The following is a 24,360-nucleotide window of genomic DNA, read 5'->3' on the forward strand; positions in this document are numbered from 1 at the left end:
GCCGTAAAACCATACTGGATGCCCGTGATCTCCGGCCCTTAAACGACACTGCACCACAAACAGGAATGCTACTGTAAAGGAAATCACAGAATGGGCTCAGGAATACTTCCAGAAACCATTGTCAGTGAACACAATCCACCGTGCCATCCGCCGTTGCCAGCTGAAACTCTACAGTGCAAAGAAGAAGCCATTTCTAAGCAAGATCCACAAGCTCAGGCGTTGTCACTGGGCCAGGGATCATTTAAAATGGAGTGTGGCAAAATGGAAGACTGTTCTGTGGTCAGACGAGTCACGATTCAAGTTCTTTTGGAAATCTGGGACGCCATGTCATCCGGACCAAAGAGGACAAGGACAACCCAAGTTGTTATCAACGCTCAGTTCAGAAGCCTGCATCTCTGATGGTATGGGGTTGCATGAGTGCGTGTGGCATGGGCAGCTTGCATGTCTGGAAAGGCACCATCAATGCAGAAAAATATATTCAGGTTCTAGAACAACATATGCTCCCATCCAGACGTCATCTCTTTCAGGGAGACCCTGCATTTTTCAACAAGATAATGCCAGACCACATTCTGCATCAATCACAACATCATGGCTGCGTAGGAGAAGGATCCGGTACTGAAATGGCCAGTCTGCAGTCCAGATCTTTCACTTATAGAGAACATTTGGCGCATCATAAAGAGGAAGGTGTGACAAAGAAGGCCCAAGACGATTGAACAGTTAGAGGCCTGTATTAGACAAGAATGGGAGAGCATTCCTATTTCTAAACTTGAGAAACTGGTCTCCTCGGTCCCCAGACGTCTGTTGAGTGTTGTAAGAAGAAGGGGAGATGCCACACAGTGGTGAAAATGGCCTTGTCCCAACTTTTTGGGATTTGTTGACACCATGAAATTCTGAATCAACATATTTTTCCCTTAAAATGATACATTTTCTCAGTTTAAACTTTTGTTCCGTGATTTATGTTCTATTCTGAATAAAATATTAGAAGTTGGCACCTCCACATCATTGCATTCAGTTTTTATTCACGGAAGGGGGCAAATAGTTTTTCACACCACTGTATACAGTATACATATACACACACACACATATATATATATATATATATATATATATATATACATATCTACATATCTACATATATACACACATACATACATACACACACATATATAAACATATATATACATACACACATATACATATATACATATACATACATATCTACATATACACATTGTGAACGCTGGCCCCGGCACAGACAGACGGACATCATAATTTCACCACACACCATTTATTTATATACACTATTATTTACAAAGTTTCCTCTCGTGCACCCCCAGTGCCTTCTTGCACCTATCTCCCCAAGTCCAGGCCACACAGTCCTTTTGCCTTCCTGGTCGCCTCCCGTCCTCTCTCTCCAGCTCTGTCCGCTTCCTCCTGACATCCACCACTCACTGGAGGGAGGCGGCCCCTTATATAACGCCCCCGGATGAGCCCCAGGTGTTTCCGGCATCTGCTCTCTAGCCACGCCCTAGCGTGGCGGAAGTGTCGGCTGCCTTCCTGGCAGCTCTCCGGGTGCCACACAAAGTCTTCCCCCCGGCACTTCCTGGTGTGGCGGAAGTGCCGGGCTCCCGGAATAATTAGGCACAGGGGCGCCGCCTGGCAGTGGCCACGGGTCCCTACAGGGCTGGGCTTCCATGCCCTGTACCCAAGGCCCCCTGCCTAACCAGGACAAACGCCCCCACTCTGTCTGGAGGAGGCACTCGCCCTCCTCTGGCCCTCCAAGGCGTCCCGGCCGGGCTCCAGCCCCAGCCGAGGACCGTACGGGATACACCGGCATCGGGGCGCCGCCTGGCGGTGGCCACGGGTCCCCACAGGGCTGGGCTTCCAAGCCCTCGACCCGTGGTCCCCAACAGAACCAGGACGGACGCCCCCTCGCGGTGTGGAGGAGGCACAAGCCCTCCTCACGTCCTCCAAGGCATCCTGGCCGGCGACTGCACGGGATAAACCGGCATTGGGGCGCCGCCAGGCGGTGACCACGGGCCCCTACAAGGGTAGGGCTTCCATGCCCTCGACCCGTGGCTCCCAACAGAACCAGGACGGACGCCCCCTCACGGTGTGGAGGAGGCACAAGCCCTCCTCACGTCCTCCTGGGCCCGGCCGGGGACCACAACATATATATATATATATACTCATACATATATATATATATATATATATATATATATATACACACTAGCAAAATACCCGCGCTGCAACCCGCGCTAAAAACTGCATTTTGTGTTTACTTGTGTTATATTTGACTAATGGTTAAATGTGTTTGATGATCAGAAACATTTTGTGTGACAAACATGCAAAAGAATAAGAAATCAGGAAGGGGCAAATAGTTTTTCACACCACTGTATACAGTATACATATACACACACACACACATATATATATATATATATATATATATATATATATATATATATATATATATATATATATATATATATATATATACTAGCAAAATACCAGCTTAGATGGCTAAGTACTGCCTTAAAATTTTTATTAAGAAGAAAATTAAACCTTTTTATACTGAGAGAAAGTATACCAATAATTATTTGTTAAGGATCTCTTTGTATACCACATTGTGAGTTCGGCCCTCCGGTTGTAATATGACCAAGCTGTGCGCTGAGCTTACTCTTGAGCAATGCAACGTACAGTTGGCCATGTGAACAATAATCTTGTTTCAAATCTCACAACTTGGATTGCTGCTGTCATAATCGGTTTGAGTTTCATGGTTTGTTTCAATTACATTAGTATTTGTAGGACTTGTGTTGAAGAGACATTCGGCATCTGTCAAGCCACTTTTTTTTTAAAAACAGTTCATTAAGCAAACATTCATAAATATCTGTTGGACAATCTCTATGTAAAATAAATGTCATATTAGAAAAATATTTATAGTACTTTTTAATAATATTATGTGTACAGTTTTTGCCAGCACTGTTGGGTGTACAATTTATATTGTCATTTCATGGTTACCAGAATTATTTAAAAACTTTTTAAGGTATAGCATATTCTCCAAAGTTGTCTAATGACTTTCTTTCGTAATCACCTTTGTATTTTTGGCTTTATTTTTTTACAGCTATGGTAAATATTATAGTAGTAAAAGATTAGAATGAAAACATACTTTTTTTTCTGTAGGTCAAAAATATGTAAAGCTGAACTGTTTGTTTGCTTTAAAGAACTTCTCAGAACTGTTCCTATAAAGTTCCACCCGGATTCTCTCAGGTATTTATAACAAATACTGTATACTTCTATAAAAATACAAATTCTGGTATTTAGATCTTCTATATTGGATTTAATCAAACTAAGCCCTCTGGGACCCTTGTGGTTGTTAGTTTCCACCTAAATTTTCTATTCAGAGACCAATTCTGGTTCTTAATTGGCCATTAATTTATTCAGACATAATATTTTCCATTTTATAAATTGTGACCAAAATATGCTGTGATTGTTTTATGGATTTGTTTTTCTGAATGTACAGGTTTTGTTTTTTATCCTTTTTCCCATATACAAATTTGCATTTTGTTTTTATTTAACAAAATATTAAATATAACCCCCTCTCCATGACATTTTAACATATTAGTCTTAAAATACAGTCATTGATTTACATCTATGATGTCCCATTCCTGTGCCCCACTATTTGATGGATATCAAGCTTTTCATATGCAAGCAGTGAGTGTTAAAGATAAAATAATATATTTCACCACAAGAGGGTGATGTATAATTTAGAAAATGCTGTAATATGTATCCTCAATATTCTCAAATTAAGTTAGGTCTAAAAACTGCAGAAAAACTATACCTGCAAAGTATGTAATAGATTTCTTTTTAATTATGTATTTCATGAAGTTGTGAAGTTTTTCCTGTTTTGAATACAAGATCTCCTTTGGTATAATACTTACACAGGAGGGTAGGATCTAAAACATAATATAAAAGATACTTCTTTTGTTTAAAACTTAAATAGATGTTACAAAGCCAAGATTAAATTACAAAATAGTACCTGAACAGTAGACCCCATGAGGTTATTTAATACCACTCCCCAGCAGCAGACTGCAAGTTCAGGAAAATGAAATGAAATCTGCATTGATATGAAGAACTTATGTGGCAGTACACTTTGTAGAACAGGAAACAAAATTCTTCATTGTAAAATAAAACAATAAAAGGTAATGGCATCTTTATGGGTGTGTGTAAAATGTGCCCTGGGGAGCCTTTTTAAAACATGAATATAGACAATGTTTGCTTCAGGGAAAATAAAGTTGTAATTGTATCAGAAAAATGAAAGCTAGGGCAGAAAATAAAAAGGTAAATTGCAACTTGCAGTTGAGTGGTGGCACCATCCAGTATTCGTTTCTGCCTTGTATCTGATATTTACAGGGTAAACTCTAACCTCTTGTGACCATGAATTGGAATAAGAAGGTTTAGAAAGTTATTTCCAGATCTATCATCACTTCTAAACATGGAGGAGTATAGCAAATAATTATTTTAATTTAGATCACCTCTAAAGAAGTCAACAAGTATGGTTTCATGCTAAAAAGACAAATTTAAACTTTTCTGAATTAAAATAACAAATCACTAATCAAGTTATTTCTTGTTTTATCAGGATTATACTTTTATTCACGGTATTGTTAAAATCAAAGTTTTTCATTTTCAAGTAAACTTTCCTAGACAATTTAAGGATAAAAAAAGCAACATTTACTCTAACTGTAGAATCTTTAAATTAATATGGATGTGCTGCCCATGTAATTTGAATGTCAAAAACTTGTCAGCCTTGTATTTAAGGTGTAGACATCCAGTTACTAAACATCATCAAATTAAAAAATACATCCTTCATAAAAATACATTCAGTTACCAGAGGATGGTGGCAAGTGAAATCTCCGGTATAGACGAGTATTAAATAAGGAATGTTATAGATTATCTGGTTTTCATTGCTTTCAGAGGTAAAACTGGTTTATAGCTTCTTCTGGACAGGTGGACTCTGTTGTAGCTTGGTAAAACAGGGCAGTTAGAGAAAATTTTACATATTTAGTTTAATACTTCAGAACAATTACTTTTTTTTTATTTTTTGGAAAACATTAATTTTGGAATTGCAGTTTACACATGTCAAAATGATACAGTATGCAATAAAGTTTTGCATGGTGTAGGTTTTGAAAGATTATTTTATTAGCTCCAAATTATTTGCTGCTCTGGTGGGAATCAAGTTATTTACCACATAGAAAGTCACTTGATTTTAATATTTATTAATAGGTGTAATATTTGGAAAGATGAGTTGAAATACCGACTCAGCTTTGTACTTTCACTAATAAAAGTAAAATATTTTAGGTACTAAATTGAAATTGTGCACAGTATAGTTTAGAAAGATGTGGTTAACATACTGTTATATAATTCATGTTTTATAGCTGCCTTTCACAACTTTAAAAAAAAAAAAATCTGATTTGAAAACATTAATTGGTGTATTTTATATTCCAGTGTAATGTATGTTTTGGTTTCTGTCCACATATGGTCCACGTATGGATATGTATATGGGAACCCCTGTGATGGACTATTGCCCAATCACTGCTTTGACAGACTAAAGATCTTCATGACCTTAACCAGGAAAAGCAAATTAAGAAAATAATTTTTAGTAATGCCCACAAGCATTTCAAAGGTTTTGTTTCCATTTGTCCATTTAGTAGACTTGCAGAAATAATTTTGTATGGACATCTGGAGACAAACTGCATTGTGAGGGTGTAAAGAAAAGCAGGGGGAGGGCAAACATTGTTCTCAAATGGGCTGATCAATGGAAATTATGCTTTTTAAATAAGTATTTGATGAAAGAAAAGCAAATTTGTCATACCACTACATGAGACTGTAATCAAATGACTGATTGAAGCGTCTTACAGTGTGTCCATTGCTGAAAACAAAATCAAAAATATTGATATATTTTAGTTTTAATGCAAGCCCATTTAGTTATTGGTCATTCATCAAGACACACTAGTACATGTTGTTTGTTGCAGCAATTACTGGAAAGAATATGCTTGCAATTTAAATTCATTTGAACTGTAATGACATGTCTATGCTGTTATTGGGCATTTTTGGAACAAGTTGCGTTTCTTTGTTAGAGAAATTTTTTCCAGGCAAAAATGTATTTTTAGTTGAATATTTTAATTGTTTGGTTTGCTACTGATGAAATCCACTGAGGACGTTTTTAAGATTTAATGAAACCAGTGATGCGTCTTCATTCTTTTCTCTGTTTTGCGTGACTTTGCCCGTCTTAGTTTGCAAACCCAGAGGACAGTGGAAATGAAAAGGCTTTGAAGATAAAAACATTTTTTTTATTAAATACACATTTTACAGGAAATCTATGTGCTGTGTTTGATATTCTTGTTTTGCTAGTACTATTACTTATGTTGAGAAGAAAGATTTTTTGAGATTTTGTTTCATTTGGTTCTACTTTGGAGACTTTTGATATTTTTCAACAAAATTGTTAAAAGATACATTTCTTAAAGCAGAATACATTAAGTGGTCTTGAAAGTATATTGTTATTTTACTCTATATTTTTTGTTGTTTGTTCATTAATAATATTTTTATTTCTTTTTGAAAATGGTTTATTAATTTCCTAATTGCATTTAATTCATCTCCAAAATAATAAAACTAAATATAAATGATACCTAATTCTACTGCAGCCTCTGTATTTTGTCATCTTGTAAGTATATGTAACTACCTTGTGTAGTCTTGTGAGTTTATGTAACTTCATGATTAATAAAGTTTGACTGAAGAATAATGCTTTATGTATTTTAGGTCTTAAATAAAGAAAACAGTTTAAGTAACTTAATGCATAAAAACCCTTACTGTTTCACGGTTAGACCTGGTTTTGCACATATTTTAATCTTGAGTATTATCAAAACATCCTGTGTTTATGACTCATGCAGGTGAGGTTCTTTTTCATTCAGGTGTGAAACAGGAAGTGAAACTGCTTGTTACAGTAATTCCCATTTCAATACTTTTAACTCTTGGTAATTCCAGTATGCCTGTTGGTGTAATCCTTATATTAGCTTTACATTTCTATTTTGTAATGTAATAGCTGTAAGATGAAATGAAAGTAGGCTGTTGTCGTACTTGGTCTTAATTAGTTTATTCTTATTAGTAGAATCCTTGGTGTTTGCACACATGACAACTCCAGTTCCAAGAAGATAATTAAAAAGTAGGTAAAAATTCTTGAGATAAACAAATTACTCTAACTCGCTTTTTTAAAAAAGCACCAGAATTGATAAAAACTGGTGCTGCAGGTGAAATACTATCCAGAGCTTTCCACTTGCCTTTGTATGGTAAATCTAATATATTTAGATTATTTTCTTACATCCTGACTGTGCCAGGGGAGAGGTGTCCTATATAGTTCTATAAAAATCTTTTCTGAAGAAATACAGTGCATTGTCCAGGTTATGTGTTGGCATAATTAATCGTGACATAAACTAAACAAAGAGGATTACCATTGTGTAAAGTATCAGATGCATCGAGTTTCACAAGAGCCAGGCTGTGGCTATATAACCAATTACTCCACTAATATTTGGCAACTACTTTTATGGCTGAAATGGCACAATAGCTATTAGCTCAACATAAAATAATTTTAATTTATTCATTGCACTTTTCCACCTGTTTATCTTCCATTCCTGTGGCACTTCAGATTTAGTTAGCGTTTATATCAGTGCTACCAGTTTAATAAGCTATACATTTCAACTAGCACTAGACTAGTGGTATACGTAAAGAAAAAAGGCATACAGGGGTTGAATGTTTATGTCTTCCAATCTTGTATTTCAAGTTTATGATGATTTGTAAAAGTAAAAAGACCAATCAAGTGCTAGGCAGATGACAGTAACTGAAGGTCCTGTGGTATTTCCTTGTGTTAGACAAGTAGAAGGACAAAACATTTTTGATATAATAAAAGAACATGATTTTGACTGTGGCAGACCAACAGAAACACATTTTAGTATACTCTGTACATGTGATTACAATGACCCTATAAACCAATCATACTGATTGACAGAAGAGTACAAAACAGGAAAAAAATGTAGTGATAAAAATGAGTTATTAAAACAGTTGTTGCTGCCAAAGACCTTTTTTGTTTCAAGAAGCCTATCCTGCAGATGAGAGCCAAAAAAGTGGGAAGTGTAGTCACCCTTAGTATGTAGATTTCGGACATAGTTTTGAGGGAAACTACTGGTAACTTTTTAGAGAGTAGATCTTTGGAGGTACAAGTCTGTAGCATTACAAGAACAACAATTTATTTCTTGTATAGCCCAATACACACAAGGAGTGCTGCATTGGGCGGCCTGGTGTTTTGAACAGTCCCCAACCTTGACTCCCTAAGAAGACAAGAAAAAAACTCCCAAAACAATACTGTTGTTGGGGGATAAATGGAAGAAAGGCAATTTAGAGAGAGACTGAGAGACCTCTTTCCAGGTAGTTTGGACGTCCAATAGGTGTCAAAAAATGGGGGTAAATACAATACAGTACACAAAACAGAACTTCACAGAGATAGATGGCATACTTATTATTGCCCTCTTAGGAATATAACACAGTAGTACAATAGCACAAAAGCAAAATGCAAGAATAGATTATACCCACTCATTGATACAAAACCATCACATGTGAGGATACAAATATGTTAGAGTCCTGAAGACCTCGGCCAACATGCTGTCTTCCCACTACTGGCCATTCTACAGCTGAGTCAGTGCTGGGTCTAATAAAAGGACTGCTCTACCCGATGATTCCAGTGCTCCTTTATCAGCGATGACTTTTCCATAGGCACCAAGTTCCACATGTGAGTACCAAGAAGAGAAACAGAATAGGCAAGCATTAGTAACAGATTACAGATGATATAGAATTTATGTTTTAGTACTAATGACTAACAAGAGAGTTGCAGTATGCACGATTGATCAGCAGCTCTACTCACAGTGTGCAAAACTGAAGTAGTGAGTCTTCATCCAGGATTTAAAAGCTGTAACTGAAGGGGCACCTCTTATAGTAGTAGTGAGACCATTCCACAGGTTCTAAGCCCTGTAACTAAAAGCTCAACCTCTCACTGTTGTTTTATTAATCCTTGGTATCAAAAGCAGACTGGCATCTTGACATCTTAATGTCCACTCTGGTTTGTAAGTAGTGATTAGTTCAGATAAGAAAGCAGGACCTTGGTCATTTAAGGCTTTATACTGTATGTTAAAAAGAGGATTTTGAAATCTGCCCTAAACATTTCTATATTTATAAATCAGAATATTCAAATGGTTACTTTCTTTTACAAATAGCTATTGTAGTACTGAAGTAAGAAATTCAAGTAAAAATAAGTAAAAGTATGTGGTTTTGAAAGAACAAATGCAGCCCTGTTCTGAACAGATTGTTCCAATCAGAGGGTCTTTATTTGCATACTAGTAATCAGAGAATTACAATGGTCAAGTTGGGACTGTATGAGCAAATGTACCGATGTTTTGAGCCAAGCAGTAACAGAGTTGGTCTATGTTTTGATCATTACCTTAAGATTAGTGAGATGTGGCCTTGAAATTAAAGTGCAGGGTAAATTTTAGCCCCAGGATTTGTATCCAGAAAAAGGCAATGGAATCAAGTGACCATTAGTAGTGACTTGAGTAATTCCAGTCCTTTTGTATCTGGTAAGAAGTATCCACAAGAATTTGTTGCCATTTTACTGCAGATTAATTTATTACAGTATGTTTTTTATATGTCAAAATTTCAAATGTGTAGCGTTTTTTTTTTGTCTTCTCTGAAGTATTATTTTCAAATTAATATGCAATGCATATCAAAACAGAACAATACTCACACAGAAACATTTTACTAATTGAACTTTCCGAATCTTGTTCTTTCTGTTTGAATAAAATAAAGTTAGCTTGTAGAACATGAATATAATCAATGTGAGTTTAACAGTGAAGGCTTTTTCCTGTGTAGCTGTGTTTGTCCAGCCTCCAAAATTGTGCCTAAATTAATAAAGGGAGCTATTCAGTGCAGTAAATGGTACTTTAGGAACTCTAAGGGTGTTTAGGTGGGAAAAATATGTGTTTTGCTTATGCTAGAGTTTGATTTTGAACTTGTTACTGCTTTGGGATATTAAAGAACAACATGCTTTTATAGCTGTGAATTATTATTCACCAGACTGGAAAAAAACTGAAAATAAGTTGTACTGGCGTCACTGTTCTTATTATTTAATGAAGTGTGATTTTTTTTTTAAATTTTATTATTAATAAGAGAATTGTTTTCTGTTTTTTCTGCCACTGTCTGCCATCTAATTTTAATTAAATTGGATATTCCTGTTTCAAGCTACTACTTACTTATTCCTTTAAGTTTGGCTGTTAATTCAAGTAGCTGATAGGCTAACTTGAAATATAAAAATATGTTGTTTGCATTTACTGTATACTACGATCACATTTTTTAAAATTAAAGAGAAAGAAATAAAGTTGCTTGTATAAGTGTATTATCAAAATATATATTTTGAAAAGGTCAGTTTCCTAACAATTTACCTTTTTGCTATTTGGAAGTCCCTTGCTGCATCCCCCTAGTCAGTTTGTAATTACAGTATATGCTGGCATTTATAGTAGCTACATGACTGAATACCTACAGCCACGAGATTATTGTCCGCATTGGTACCGCAGCTGTGTGCTGTAAAAGATGTCAGACATTATAAAAAGTGTGTATGTGTACTGCTGAAAGGTGTGGCATAATATAGATATAGTGAAGTTCACATTTAGTACCTGCTGTCACCAGCTAATTTAAGAAGGTCCAAGTATTGAAAAGGGAGTAAGGATGCGATAGACGGTGTCTCTATACAGTTTGTCTGCAACAAAGTAATAAAAAATGCATTCTTTCAGACAAAAGTCCAAATGTGTCTCTTAGGTCAACTAACTGCAGAGTGAAGGTTTGCATGATTTATTTTTAAAGTAGAGACATAAATTACAAGATGAGCACAGAACAGTGAAACTATTATGTTTTCTGCCATTCATGTTATCTTTCTGAAAGGATTTGAGCACCTGGTTAAAATTATTATTTTTGAAATGGTTTTTATTTTTAACAGACCTTTAACTCTTTGAGGGCTGAATATTTTTTCCAACAAACATAGTTTTCTGAAAAGCAATGACGTCACACAGACATCAACATGAAATGTCTGTTGTTACATGCTGTGGCTGGCAGACTGTTTTTGCTTGGCTGGGGCAGCAGCAGTAGCCACTGTTGCAGTGCATTGCTCTGGTTTCTACCTCTTGTCATTGTTAAGTGGCAGTCCTCCCAGGCGAACAGTGCCATAGGTGTGTCAGCTACTCAAAGATGTTCAGCACCACAAATACCTGGGGACCAATCAGCTGAAGCCGGAACCTCACAATCATCTTCGATCGCTTGTATCAAAATCAGAGTCTGACAAGTCATAGTCCAGTTTTGAGAGAACAGGCCAAATGTCATCCCCAGAGTGTTCTGCTTTACACATCCACTTGGATCTCTGGCCAGGTGTCACGGCCATTTTTGCCATTGTTTTTGCCTTGCTACTCATGGGAGTGCAGGAAATCTCGGTCAAAACCAACGAAGCTAACATTCTTTCTAGCAACAAGACTCCAAATAAAACATAACGGTTTGTTTTGTTACAGTTGACAATTGATTACTATCGTCAACTCCTCATTTTGACAAAAGTCAACATCAGCCCTGAAAGAGTTAATATCATTGCATAATGATGGAACTATTGTCCACAATAAAGATAAAAGGTAATCTTAAAAATCTATACTCATTTAATAAATGTTACTTGTTCTTTCTCTTTGGAAATCGTTTTTAAGGACATTTCAAAATGAAAGTAGTACAATCTGCAGGAAACAGAGTTTTGGAGTATTTTAAAGCTCTTTTTTTGGCCCTGTGATCTCCCTCTTTTGTAAGCAAAGATTTTTCTTAATTCAAAATTTTTAATGGACCTTGCAGTGTTACTCAGTAGTGTCACTGTCGTTTTGGGTTTTTGATACTCTTTGTTTGAGAACATATATACTTTTTAAAAAGCAGGTGGGTGAATTTGTTTGTCGGAAATTGTCATTTTATGGGGGGATTTTTTTTCATGATTTCTGATTTATACTCCATTAGATTGTGTTTGTTATTTAATTGTCTATTTTTCTAATATATATCTGCTGGGAATACTTTTAGTCAGCAATAATTATTTCTCTAAACAACTACTCTTGGTTATTTGATAAAAAAAATCATCATTGAAAAAGACTATTTTTGTCTGAGCAAAGTCTTGCCCACTTAGCTAGCTTTTAAACCCACCCAAGCCTCTTTTGTCCAGTTTTGCTGGTGGGAACTTTGACCCCCTTTGAGCCTATTTTTGAAGTGGATTTTAAATATTATGTCAGTTTATCATTTTTCTTAGCCAATCATCCTGATCATAGCTGCAGACATCCAGTTTGTAAACCCAGAGGGGCACAGAGCGGGAGCATAACAAGAATGAGATGCTACTGCTTCTCTCCAACCAATATTGAAGTAATTTTGATGCAAAAATCAGTTTGACAGCATGCTTTTAGACTATGGAAGTTCACTTAAGTCCTAAGGGAGAAGGCACTGCAACATGCATTCAAACCAGGACCTGCCAGCTATTAAACATAACCAATATGATAAAAGACATTAGGGCTTTTTTAATTTACAATTTTTTTTTGCATATGGGTTTTTTTGTCCAAACATTGACTCTCACTTATTAATGAAATGCATCCTTGGCCCAGCTTCAACAGTGAGGTGCAGAGTTTGGGGCTATAAGCTTTAAGACATGTTTGTAATGAGTACTGTGTGAAGACCTCTAGGAAAAAAATACACAATGGCTTTTAATCTAATTAGATGTCTTGTGATTGCATAGTGCATATAATGTACACTATATGGGTAAGTCATATTGTCCTGAAGCAATAGTGGACTTTTTAGATGGATTGCAGGTCTGTTGATTTGGGCCTAAGGATTTAAGAATCTTAGGGTGTGTTACCGTATGTACCAGGGATCTGACAATTGCATTTGTTTGGTTAGTCAATTGACCAAGCAGAAACAGTTTAATTATAGGCAGTGTTCAGAACTAAAACTAGAAATATATTGTTATATATAATATATAAATGATAAAAAGTCAAATAAAGCTATCTAACATGTATGACATTTAGTAACACCCTATATTTTGCAGAATATACTACAAATGAACATCTGTGAATAATTAACACAGATTAAATAAATTCCCCTTGTAGAGCCTTTCCTCTTCTAATGTTTCTTTATACCCCTTCCACATTATTCCCCATGTGCAGTTCTACTTGAACTTGGGATTGATACATTTTCTTTTATTTAAAAAAACAAAAAAAAAAACAAACAGTGACTGTCCTGTGCCTTCTGTGATTCTAAAGTTTTTCATTTGTTATTCTGAATTTTCATTCTTAGATTGTGTTTTTAAGTGTTAATATGACGTTTGGTTTGGTAGAAAAAGAAGCATATCTCTTTTTTTGAAGAGGTTCCCTGATATTTGAGACCTTAAATTAAAGCTTTAATATGATATTGTATTAGATGAATTTAAAAAAACAAAATATTGTGGAGAAAGAAATAATTTATAACTAACATCTTTTTCGGAAATCTTAAATCCTCTGAGTTACATGCAATAATCCCTTTCATCTCCTTTCAGTCACAGATTCAATTTATTCATCCTTGAATTGAATTAAGTGCGTCTGAAAATTTTATTGATGTGCAATTCAAATGTTTCCATTACTATACAGATTTATAAAACCTCTAGAACCTTAATCCATTACAACATAATCACAATTTCCACTAGTACATGGAAACTTAAGTTAGAATGAGTGATATATTTTTTTTCATTTGCTATCACAGGAGTTGATATATAGGAGGCTTTCTGATTGTATGCAATTGTAGTGTATGCACAGAGTATAAAAAAATTGTGCTTTTTTTGTAATTTATACATTTTCATGTTTCTTAAACTGCAGTAAGACAAATAAATATTGCCTTCATTGTTTCACAGGGATAAAGAATTAAAAACATACTGGGACTATAAGAGAGCCTCAGAGGAGTATCAGCACGCTTGGAGTGAACTAAAAAAGCAAGCCTTTGGAACATGGATTTCAAGCCCAAGGGAATTATTGCTGTTCAATTAGTGGTACTGTGTGGATATGCTGTACACTCATAAAAGCAAAACCACATACAGGGAATCTCAATCACTGCAAAATACAGATGTTTTTTTATTAAATATATTTTTTGAAAATACATATTCCTTTATTACTGTAGTTATTGTTTTTGTGGAATTTTCATATTCACCCTGTGTCCTTGCTTTATGTAGCCACAATTCAAAGTCAAGCATGTTATGTAGCTTGGGTAAGTAAATTAAATGATGCATTATCACTTTCAAAAACACTTGTCAATACTTATATTATATAAGTTATTTAAGTTATATATTAACTTTCTTTTTTATCAGCCATTGAGTTCTTGAATAGAAATGTGTCAAAAATGCTGCTGAACCTCATTTATACAAATGACAATACACTTGCATAATGTCTCACTCCGACTACAGCTGCCAAGTCAGAAGTTTTATTCTTTTTAGTCATTCTGATGTATATTTGAGTGGGGCTTGTTGTTTGTCATAATATAATACTAGTATTTATTTCTCAAGCCTCTGTATAAAGCCAAATTGCCCCCTGGAGACAAATAAAGATATCCATCCATCCCTATTTTCATGATCTGAACAAGAAACTCTTTGCAGTGTTTTTGTTATTTGATTATATGTTCAAGTTTATAAGCTACAACTAATGACAGTGTGGTTTTATTAAATATTGCGATATGAGGCACTAATTTGTTAAAGTAAGACATTATAGAAATTTTATTAATTACTAATTAAAGATCTGATACTCTTTAGAGGCACAAAAAAGAGCAATATAATAAACTATTATATGAATAAAAACTTGCACCCAACACTTGTGGAACTGACATTGACTACCCATGACCCTGTAATGGAAAAATGCAGATTTAGAAAATAAGTGAACGGAGTGGTGTTTACTAGTACAGCATAACAGTTTTGTAGTACTTTACATTATATTTTATCAGCAAAATTGACTAATGTTGTGATTTATGCATGTATATGAAAAAATACACTTAATGCATGTTACATTATTTCAGCATTTATTGTCTTAATCATAATACCATATTTATGTTTCAGAATATTAAGTATTTGGTTCAATTCAGCAATATATAGTAATTTATTTTTATTCAAATAAAATAGTATCCCTATTCTGCAAAACCTTTAACTCAATTAATAATACCTATGTCTTTTTCTGGTTGTGAAAATGGATTTCAAGGATCTCAGCAGTCCCTACAGAAAGGGAATACTCCATTGTGTCACATTACACACATTGGTACACCATCAAAATTTAGCTCTCGGTGTTTCTATATGTCTGTAGTAGAACTGTCAACCAATAGTTGAAATTAGAATCTATTGTTTTTAAAATATTCAATTTGAATATATGTATGTATATTTTAAAATGTTGGTGGGGCAAAATAAGTATATTATATTATATACTAGCAGAATACCCGCGCTTCGCAGCGGAGAAGTAGTGTGTTAAAGAAGCAATGAAAAAGAAAAGGAAAAATTTTAAAAATAACGTAACATGATTGTCAATGTAATTAGTTAGTCATTGATATGAGTGCTGTTCTCATATCTATATATATATATATATATATATATATATATATATATATATATATATATATATATATATATATATATATATATATATATATATATATATATATATATATATATATATATATATACATACAGTGGGATGCAAAAGTTTGGGCAACCTTGTTAATAGTCATTATTTTCCTGTATAAATCGTTGGTTGTTACGATAAAAATGTCAGTTAAATATATCATATAGGAGACACACACAGTGATATTTGAGAAGTGAAATGAAGTTTATTGGATTTACAGAAAGTGTGCAATAATTGTTCAAACAAAATCAGGCAGGTGCATAAATTTGGGCACCGTTGTCATTTTATTGATTCCAAAACTTTTAGAACTCAAATTGGCTTGGTAAGCTCAGTGACCCCTGACCTACATACACAGGTGAATCCTATAATGAGAAAGAGTATTTAAGGGGGTCAATTGTAAGTTTCCCTCCTCCTTTAATTTTCTCTGAAGAGTAGCAACATGGGGTCACAAAACAACTCTCAAATGACCTGAAGACAAAGATTGTTCACCATCATGGTTTAGGGAAGGATACAGAAAGCTGTCCCAGAGATTTAAGCTGTCTGTTTCCACAGTTAGGAACATATTGAGGAAATGGAAGACCACAGGCTCAGTTCAAGTTAAGGCTCAAGTGGCAGACCAAGAAAGATTTCAGATAGACAGAAGCGGCGAATGGTGAGAACAGTCAGAGTCAACCCACAGACCAGCACCAAAGACCTACAACATCATCTTGCAGCAGATGGAGTCACTGTGCATCGTTCAACCATTGGCACTTTACACAAGGAGATGCTGTATGCGAGAGTGATGCAGAGGAAGCCTTTTCTCCGCCCACAGCACAAACAGAGCCGCTTGAGGTATGCTCAAGCACATTTGGACAAGCCAGCTTCATTTTGGAATAAGGTGCTGTGGACTGATGAAACTAAAATTGAGTTATTTGGGCATAACAAGGGGCGTTATGCATGGAGGAAAAAGAACACAGCATTCCAAGAAAAACACCTGCTACCTACAGTAAAATATGGTGGTGGTTCCATCATGCTGTGGGGCTGTGTGGCCAGTGCAGGGACTGGGAATCTTGTCAAAGTTGAGGGATGCATGGATTCCACTCAGTATCAGCAGATTCTGGAGACCAATGTCCAGGAATTAGTGACAAAGCTGAAGCTGCGCCGGGCTGGATCTTTCAACAAGACAACGACCGAAACACTGCTCAAAATCCACTAAGGCATTCATGCAGAGGAACAAGTACAACGTTCTGGAATGGCCATCTCAGTCCCCAGACCTGAATAATCTGTGGTGTGAGTTAAAGAGAGCTGTCCATGCTCGGAAGCCATCAAACCTGAATGAACTAGAGATGTTTTGTAAAGAGGAATGGTCCAAAATACCTTCAACCACAATCCAGACTCTCATTGGAACCTACAGGAAGCGTTTAGAGGCTGTAATTTCTGCAAAAGGCGGATCTACTAAATATTGATTTCATTTCTTTTTTTGTGGTGCCCAAATTTATGCACCTGCCTGATTTTGTTTGAACAATTATTGCACACTTTCTGTAAATCCAATAAACTTCATTTCACTTCTCAAATATCACTGTGTGTGTCTCCTATATGCTATATTTAACTGACATTTTTATCGTAACAACCAACGATTTATACAGGAAAATAATGACTATTAACAAGGTTGCCCAAACTTTTGCATCCCACTATATATATATATATATATATATATATATATATATATATATATATATATATATACTAATAAAAGGCAAAGCCCTCACTGACTCACTCATCACTAATTCTCCAGCTTCCTGTGTAGGTAGAAGGCTGAAATTTGGCAGGCTTATTCCTTACAGCTTACTTAAAAAAGTTAACCACGTTTTATTTCGAAATTCCACGCATAACGGTCGATAACGGTCGACAACGTCCGCCATATTGAACTTTCTTATTTATGGCCCCATCTTCACGAAATTTGGTAGGCGGCTTCCCTACACTAACCGAAACCGATGTACGTACTTATTTCGGTGGTATGACGCCACTGTCAGCCGCCATATTGAACTTTCCAACGTCACTAATTCTCCAAATTCCCGTATAGGTAGAAGGCTGAAATTTGGTACTTCTTTCGGTGGTATGATGCCACTGTCGGCTGCCATATTGAACTTTTCAACAGTCTTTGTTACTTATGGGCCCATCTTCAAGAAATTTGGTACGCGGGTTCCCAACACTAACTGAATCCTACTTACGTACATATATATAGTCCATAGCCTGCAGCTCAGTCACCATGTGAGGCGTTGGGTCCCCCATCCCAACGCCTCCCACGTTGTTGGCTGCCTGCTTTTATAAGGCCATCTGTCGCTCCAGTCTCTTCATTCCCTTCCTTGCTTCGCCACGGGATTCACGTCTCCCTGCTGATAACTACAGCCTTTTTATTTAATCCACGGCTTCTCCGCTGTTTTATTGTTCGTTTATTACGATTATAGTTGTTATGTAGGTATTTTAGACTTACTTTACATTGCTCAGGTACCCATTTCCTTTATCGTTCCAACCGTTCCCCCATTAACATATCTATCGGGGTGATCACCATCGATCAAAGAACTGTCACTTACCGAGTGGTTCCCATGCCCGGGGATGGCACCTGCCTTTTCCATTCTCTTTGTTACATATTGCACGGCCATATCAGGCTCACTCTTGATATCTGGAGAAACATTCTGTCTTATGTATTGAATGACTGGGACAGGTTCAAGGTGTGGACTGATGACGGTACAGGAGATAATTATATTACACAGGAGCACTATAAGAGTGAAATGTTTAAGCCCTTCACCTATGCATCTGCATGTGAGTTGATGGCTGCCGCTGAATTGTTCGATTGTCGCTTTCAAGTGTACCGAAATGGCCAAATGTTTTACACTTTTGGACAACCGCCAATGCCTCTTAAACATCTTAGATTCACAGGTGACGATTTCAGTAGTGTACACTTTGATATTTATGAATGTTTAAACTCTCAAAAGCTGGATATGAAGTTATCGATGAAACCAGTTGTATGCTTACAACGCTTGACAGATGCCGAATGTCACTTCAACACAAGTCCTGCAAATACTGTCGTAATTGAAACAAACCATGAAACTCAAACCGATTATGACAGCAGCAATCCAAGCTGTGAGATTTGAAACAAGATTACTGTTCACATGGCCAACTGTACGTTGCATTCTTAAGAGTAAGCTCAGCGAACAGCTTGGTCATATTACAACCGGAGGGCCGAACTCACAATGTGGTATACAAAGAGATCCTTAACAAATAATTATTGGTATATTTTCCCTCAGTTTAACAAGGTTTAATTTTCTTCTTAATAAAACTTTTAAGGCAGTACTTCGCCGCTGCAAAGCGCGGGTATTTTGCTAGTATATATATATACAGTATATATATATATATATATATATATACAGTGTATATATATATATATATATATATATATATATACGAAAGGATGCCACATCGTTTGATGGAAATGAAAATGATCAACCTACAGAGCTGAATTCAAAGGCGCCCAAAATCAGAGTGAAAAATTATGTGGCAGGCTAGTCCATTTTGCCAAAATTTAATTGCAGCAACTCAAAATTGTATGCAGCACTTTGTATGGCCCCTGTGTTCTTGTATACATGCCTGACAACATCGGTGCATGCTTCTAATGAGGTGACAGATGGTGTTGTGGGGGATCTCCTCCCAGATCTGGACCAGGGCATCACTGAGCCTCCTGGACAGTCTGAGGTGCAACTTGGTGGCATTGGATGGACCAAAACATAATGTCCCAGAGGTGTTCTATTGGATTTAGGTCAGGAAAGTGTGGTGGCCAGTCAATGGTATCAATTCCTTCATCCTCCAGGATCTGCCTACATACTCTCACCACATGAGGCCAGGAATTGTCGTGCACCAGGAGCCACTGTACCAGCATAGGGTCTGACAATGGGTCCAAGGATTTCATCCTGATACCTAATGGCAGCCAAGGTGCCTTTGTCAAGCCTGTAGCGGTCTGTGTGACCCTCCATGGATATGCCTCCCCAGACAATCATTAACCCACCAGCAAACTGCTCATGCTGAATGATGTTACAGGCAGCATAATGTTCTCCATGGCTTCTCAAGACCCTTTCACTTCTGTCACGTGCTCAGTGTGAACCTGCTCTCATCTGTAAAAAGCACAGGGCACCAGTGGTGCATCTGCCAATTCTGGTATTCTATGGTGAATGCCAATCGAGCTGCATGCTGCTGGGCAGTGAGCTCAGGGCCCATTAGAGGACATGGGGCCCTTGGGTCACCCTCATGAAGTCTTTCTGGTTGTTTGGTCAGAGACATTCACACCAGTGGCCTGCTGGAGGTCATTTTGTAGGGCTCTGGCAGTGCTCATCCTGTTCCTCCTTGCCCAAAGGAGCAGATACTGGTCCTGCTGATGGGTTATGGACCTTCTATGGCCCTCTCCAGCTCTCCTAGAGTAACTGCTTGTCTCCTAGAATCTCCTCCATGCCCTTGAGACTGTGCAGGGAGACACAGCAAACCTTCTGGCAATGACACGTATTGATGTGCCATCCTGGAGAAGTTGGACTACCTGTGCAACCTCTGTAGGGTCCAGGTATCGCCTCATGCTACCAGTAGTGACACTGACTGTAGCCAAATGCAAAACTAGTGAAGAAACAGTCAGAAAAGATGAGGAGGGAAAAATGTCAGTGGCCTCCACTTGTTAAACCATTCCTGTTTTGGGGGTCATCTCATTGTTGCCCTCTAGTGCATCTGTTGTTAATTTCATTAACACCACAGCAGCTGAAACTGATTAACAACCCCCTCTGCTACTTAACTGACCAGATTAATATCCCATAAATTTCATTGACTTTATGCTATACTCTGATTAAAAAGTGTTCCTTTAATTCTTTTGAGCAGTATATATATACTCGTGTGTGTGTGTATATATATATATAACGACAATGACAAAACAATTACATTGTCAATCGTGTTACGTTATTATTAAAATGTTTCCTTTTCTTTTTACTTCTCCGCTGCCAAGCGCGGGTATTTTGCTATATACTATATATATTTATATATATATAGTGGCAGACGGCCAGGACACTGCAATAGTGGAAGGACTTATTCAGGACATTATCTCCCCCAGAACACTAGAGGGCAGCGCCCTTTGGCTTGTAGCGGGACCTCAGGTTTGGGGCATGGAAATTCAACCCTGCTGGGGCCCATGGCCATAGCCAGGGGGCACCTGGACATTTGCTGAGCCCTGTTTGGCAGCATTTCCGTCACACCCGGAAGTGCTACCAGAAGCAGGTCATTAGATATCTGGAGTGCTTCCAAGTGTGCTATAGAAGGAGCCAGATTTGGGAGAAGGTGGACGAAGAGGAGTGGAGGCGGAAAGAGAGATAAAGAGAAGAAAAGGACTACGAATCATGTACTGTGGTGATTTGTACTGTGCTGTGCCCTGGGGAGTGAGGAAGAAGAGCTACCCAGCTGTAAATAAAAGTTTGTTGTGTGCTGCACTTGTGTTTCTGCAGTATATACTAGGGGGCGCTGCCCCCTGCTTGCTACGCTAGCGAACCCCCGTGCTACGTGGTAGGCATTTCCTGGATCTGCCGCTTGTGACGAATCATGCTTTGCTTTTGGATAAACATGAAAATCAACTCTGATAACTTTGATATCTCCATCTTTCGAAACTATTATAGCTGACAATTCATCACATGTTGGTTTATTGTATATGCGAGTGTGATCTTTCAGATTCATAAAGAAATCCAAGAAAACTTCTTTGTCTGTGTTTTTCAGATAAATTTTGTGTAATGTACGATACTTTTGGATGTATGGATTTGTATCCCTTATTGGCTGTAGAATTTCTATTAAAGTCCAATCGTTTAACTCTTTCGATTCCATGTTGCATTGCTTTTCCGTGATTATAAAGATACACCTGACCAAATTGTGGGTTCTTTGAAATTAAACTTGAAGTAGCTTTAATTGTTGTGGGACCACAGATTCTCATAGTGTATGGTCCTCAATCATGTAACTCTACGTTTTGAGCATTGAATTATGCGAACGCGAACAGATTATTGTAGATTCGGATATTTTGCCTGTAGTGTTTGTGGATTTCACTTTCACCAAATAACAAATCTTTTATTTTTTGCAGGTTTGCCTCTTCATTGGGAAGAAACACTACTTTTCGACTTAAACTTTAAAGCCAAACAATATCTACATACTTCTGGTATATCACCTATGTCCAAATATTCGCTCTCTTTTCGCTGTTCCACTATTTCACCGAGTAATAATTTCCATTTGTTAGCGCTAATGCGATCTTTACTATCAGTTTTTTGAGTCTTTCGAATTTTAGTACTTTCATAATCTCTAACCTGCTCTGTATGTGTATCGCGCCAACGTTTTTGAACCTCTTTACGACGTTCTACCTTGTTTTCTACTCTTTGTCTTTTCTTCTTCTTCTACTGTTAATCTTTTATTTCCGCCCCTGCTTGGACCTGTTAGGTTTTCAATTCATCTCTTGGCACAAAGTCTCGTCTCACAGGACGTGAAATTATCTCTCTGAAAATGTCTCGTCTCGTCTGTCTGAAAAAGTCTCGTCTCATCCCAAGATTTTTTTTATATAATAGAGAGATATATAGTTGATTGTATTTCAAATAAAGCATGTTTTCAAAAGTGCCAGATATTTGTGTAAACGAAACAGCATGTAGGCCTTGTAACTGGTGGCACACATTTAGTAGCTGTGACAGCAACTGGACATTTCCAAAGTTACAACCACACTTGTATTAATTTTCAAGATGTTTTATCCTTTTTTTCCCCGCATAAATTGATACTTGATATCAAAGGGTTACGGCAGTCCACACATAAACTACACACCCAATGTACTCAAAAGAAGAACAAGAAATAGGACAGACAAATAAATTAATACACAGATTTTTAATATATATATATATTATAATGATTTATGTCAAAATGTTTTGCAAGTTTCTAGTACGTTCTGGAGCTTACTCTGATTGTAATGAAGAAAGCTATCTTTGTGCAAGGCGACTGCAGCAGTTGTAAAGAGCTGTTTCAATCTGGTCCAAAAGAGAAGAAGCAGCGACCGGGTTTGGTTTATTTTAACCTGAAGGGTAGCACTGAAAGCCCAGGAAATGACCAGCATTGTTTGGGGCTCACAAATATACGGTGGTGTCAAACAGATGTAGTCTCGCTCACAAGATGTCTTTCACTGGGCTCCACAAGGGTACGTCGCACACTCACAAGTGCCTGAATCACAGTATGCCCTCAAGTGAGACTGAGAAGGTAGGACGTGGGAGTTGGTCACTGTCTCTTGCTGACATAAGTACTGTTATGTATTGAAACAGAAGTCAACTGATGATGTAGGTTTAAAATGACCCATAAGCAGGTAGCTTGTGAACATTGCTTTGAATATTAATAATTATTCATAAGGGATGCATGTCGTAAAAGGCAACTAAAGGAGGCTGGCATCAGGGAGGGAACCCAGCTCTTTAAATAAAAAAAAAGTTCTGCTTCAGTACCCGCAAGATTTGCAGGTAAGGGGGGTTTTGGGGGGTGCAGCTAACCTGGGCGAACCCAGAAAAACTCTTTAAAGTCTCTGTTAAGTCTCCATTGGTCCAGTTTCTTATGCAGCCTTCCATTACAAGAGGGCAGTGAACATTTTTAAAAATAACCTTTTCTCATCCCAAGACAAAAGACTACACCTTCAAGGAAGTGTTATTATAACTGCCGCCTTTTCCAGGATCTGCTGTTACGTTAATAGCCAACTCTGATTTATTCTCACAGTGATGCAGTGTGACTTAATCACATAACCGCTTTTGTTGTGCTCCAGAGAATGAAAGGTATGATCTTACAACCGACCGTGATACAAACCGAACAAAGTCCTTTTCAGTAGACACTACTGTGCGCTGTATTGTCCGTCACACACTAGTATGGATGCTCTTCTCGGGTTACGGGGGCATTCGGTTTCATTAAGTCTGACTAGCACCTTACCGTCTGCAAAATTAAATCATCCCATAAAAGTAAAAAAGCATGTGGAATTGAGTTCTTCACTAATTAAGTGTTCCCAAGCAATTTAAAAGGACATATTGTGGAGCAGGGTGTTATTGAATCTGGGCTACTGACAGGAAGAATTATCATCGTTACTGAGCGCACGCTCGCTGGCAGACAAAGGGGTCACTGTAGGCTGGACACAGCCATCTTGGGCTGCCTTTTCTGTGACCTTGACAGGCAGGGCAAAGATGAACTTCTGCTAAGGCTCCAACCTGGGGATATCTCTACACTGCTCTTTTTCAATGATTTCAGAATCTGAAATGGCCAATAATTGTAAGCATTGTTAATCTGGGCGTTTTTTTTTTTTCCCACACAGCTAATGACAGTGGTAAGGTCCTCTCGACTCTCACCAGAGAAATGAATGGTAAGTGAACAAACAAAAATGAATATTGAAATGATATATCAACTATAATTGTATTCAAATTCAGTTTAATGAGCATTCAAATTATTAAATCTAATATTGTAAGATTAAAATTAAGGCATAAGAAATATTAAAATTATAAAAATATAGTATTGTTATGTTAAAATTCAAAGG

At 37.1% G+C, this 24,360-nt stretch overlaps 1 protein-coding gene across 2 annotated transcripts in view; it reads left to right on the forward strand.

The window, feature by feature from the left end:
* adat1 (adenosine deaminase tRNA specific 1) overlaps positions 1 to 15,082 on the forward strand; it is a 40,948-nt gene extending 25,866 nt beyond the window's left edge. For both annotated transcript variants that reach the window (XM_039763425.1, XM_039763426.1), the window contains exons 9-10: positions 3,187 to 3,273; positions 14,039 to 15,082. In XM_039763425.1, the coding sequence (XP_039619359.1) occupies positions 3,187 to 3,273; positions 14,039 to 14,171 (220 nt within the window). In that variant the 3' untranslated portion in view covers positions 14,172 to 15,082. The remainder of the gene's footprint in view (positions 1 to 3,186; positions 3,274 to 14,038) is intronic.
* Positions 15,083 to 24,360: the final 9,278 nt, after the last annotated feature.

The sequence above is a fragment of the Polypterus senegalus genome, chromosome 9, assembly GCF_016835505.1.
Source record: "Polypterus senegalus isolate Bchr_013 chromosome 9, ASM1683550v1, whole genome shotgun sequence".
Taxonomy (NCBI): Eukaryota; Metazoa; Chordata; class Cladistia; order Polypteriformes; family Polypteridae; genus Polypterus; species Polypterus senegalus.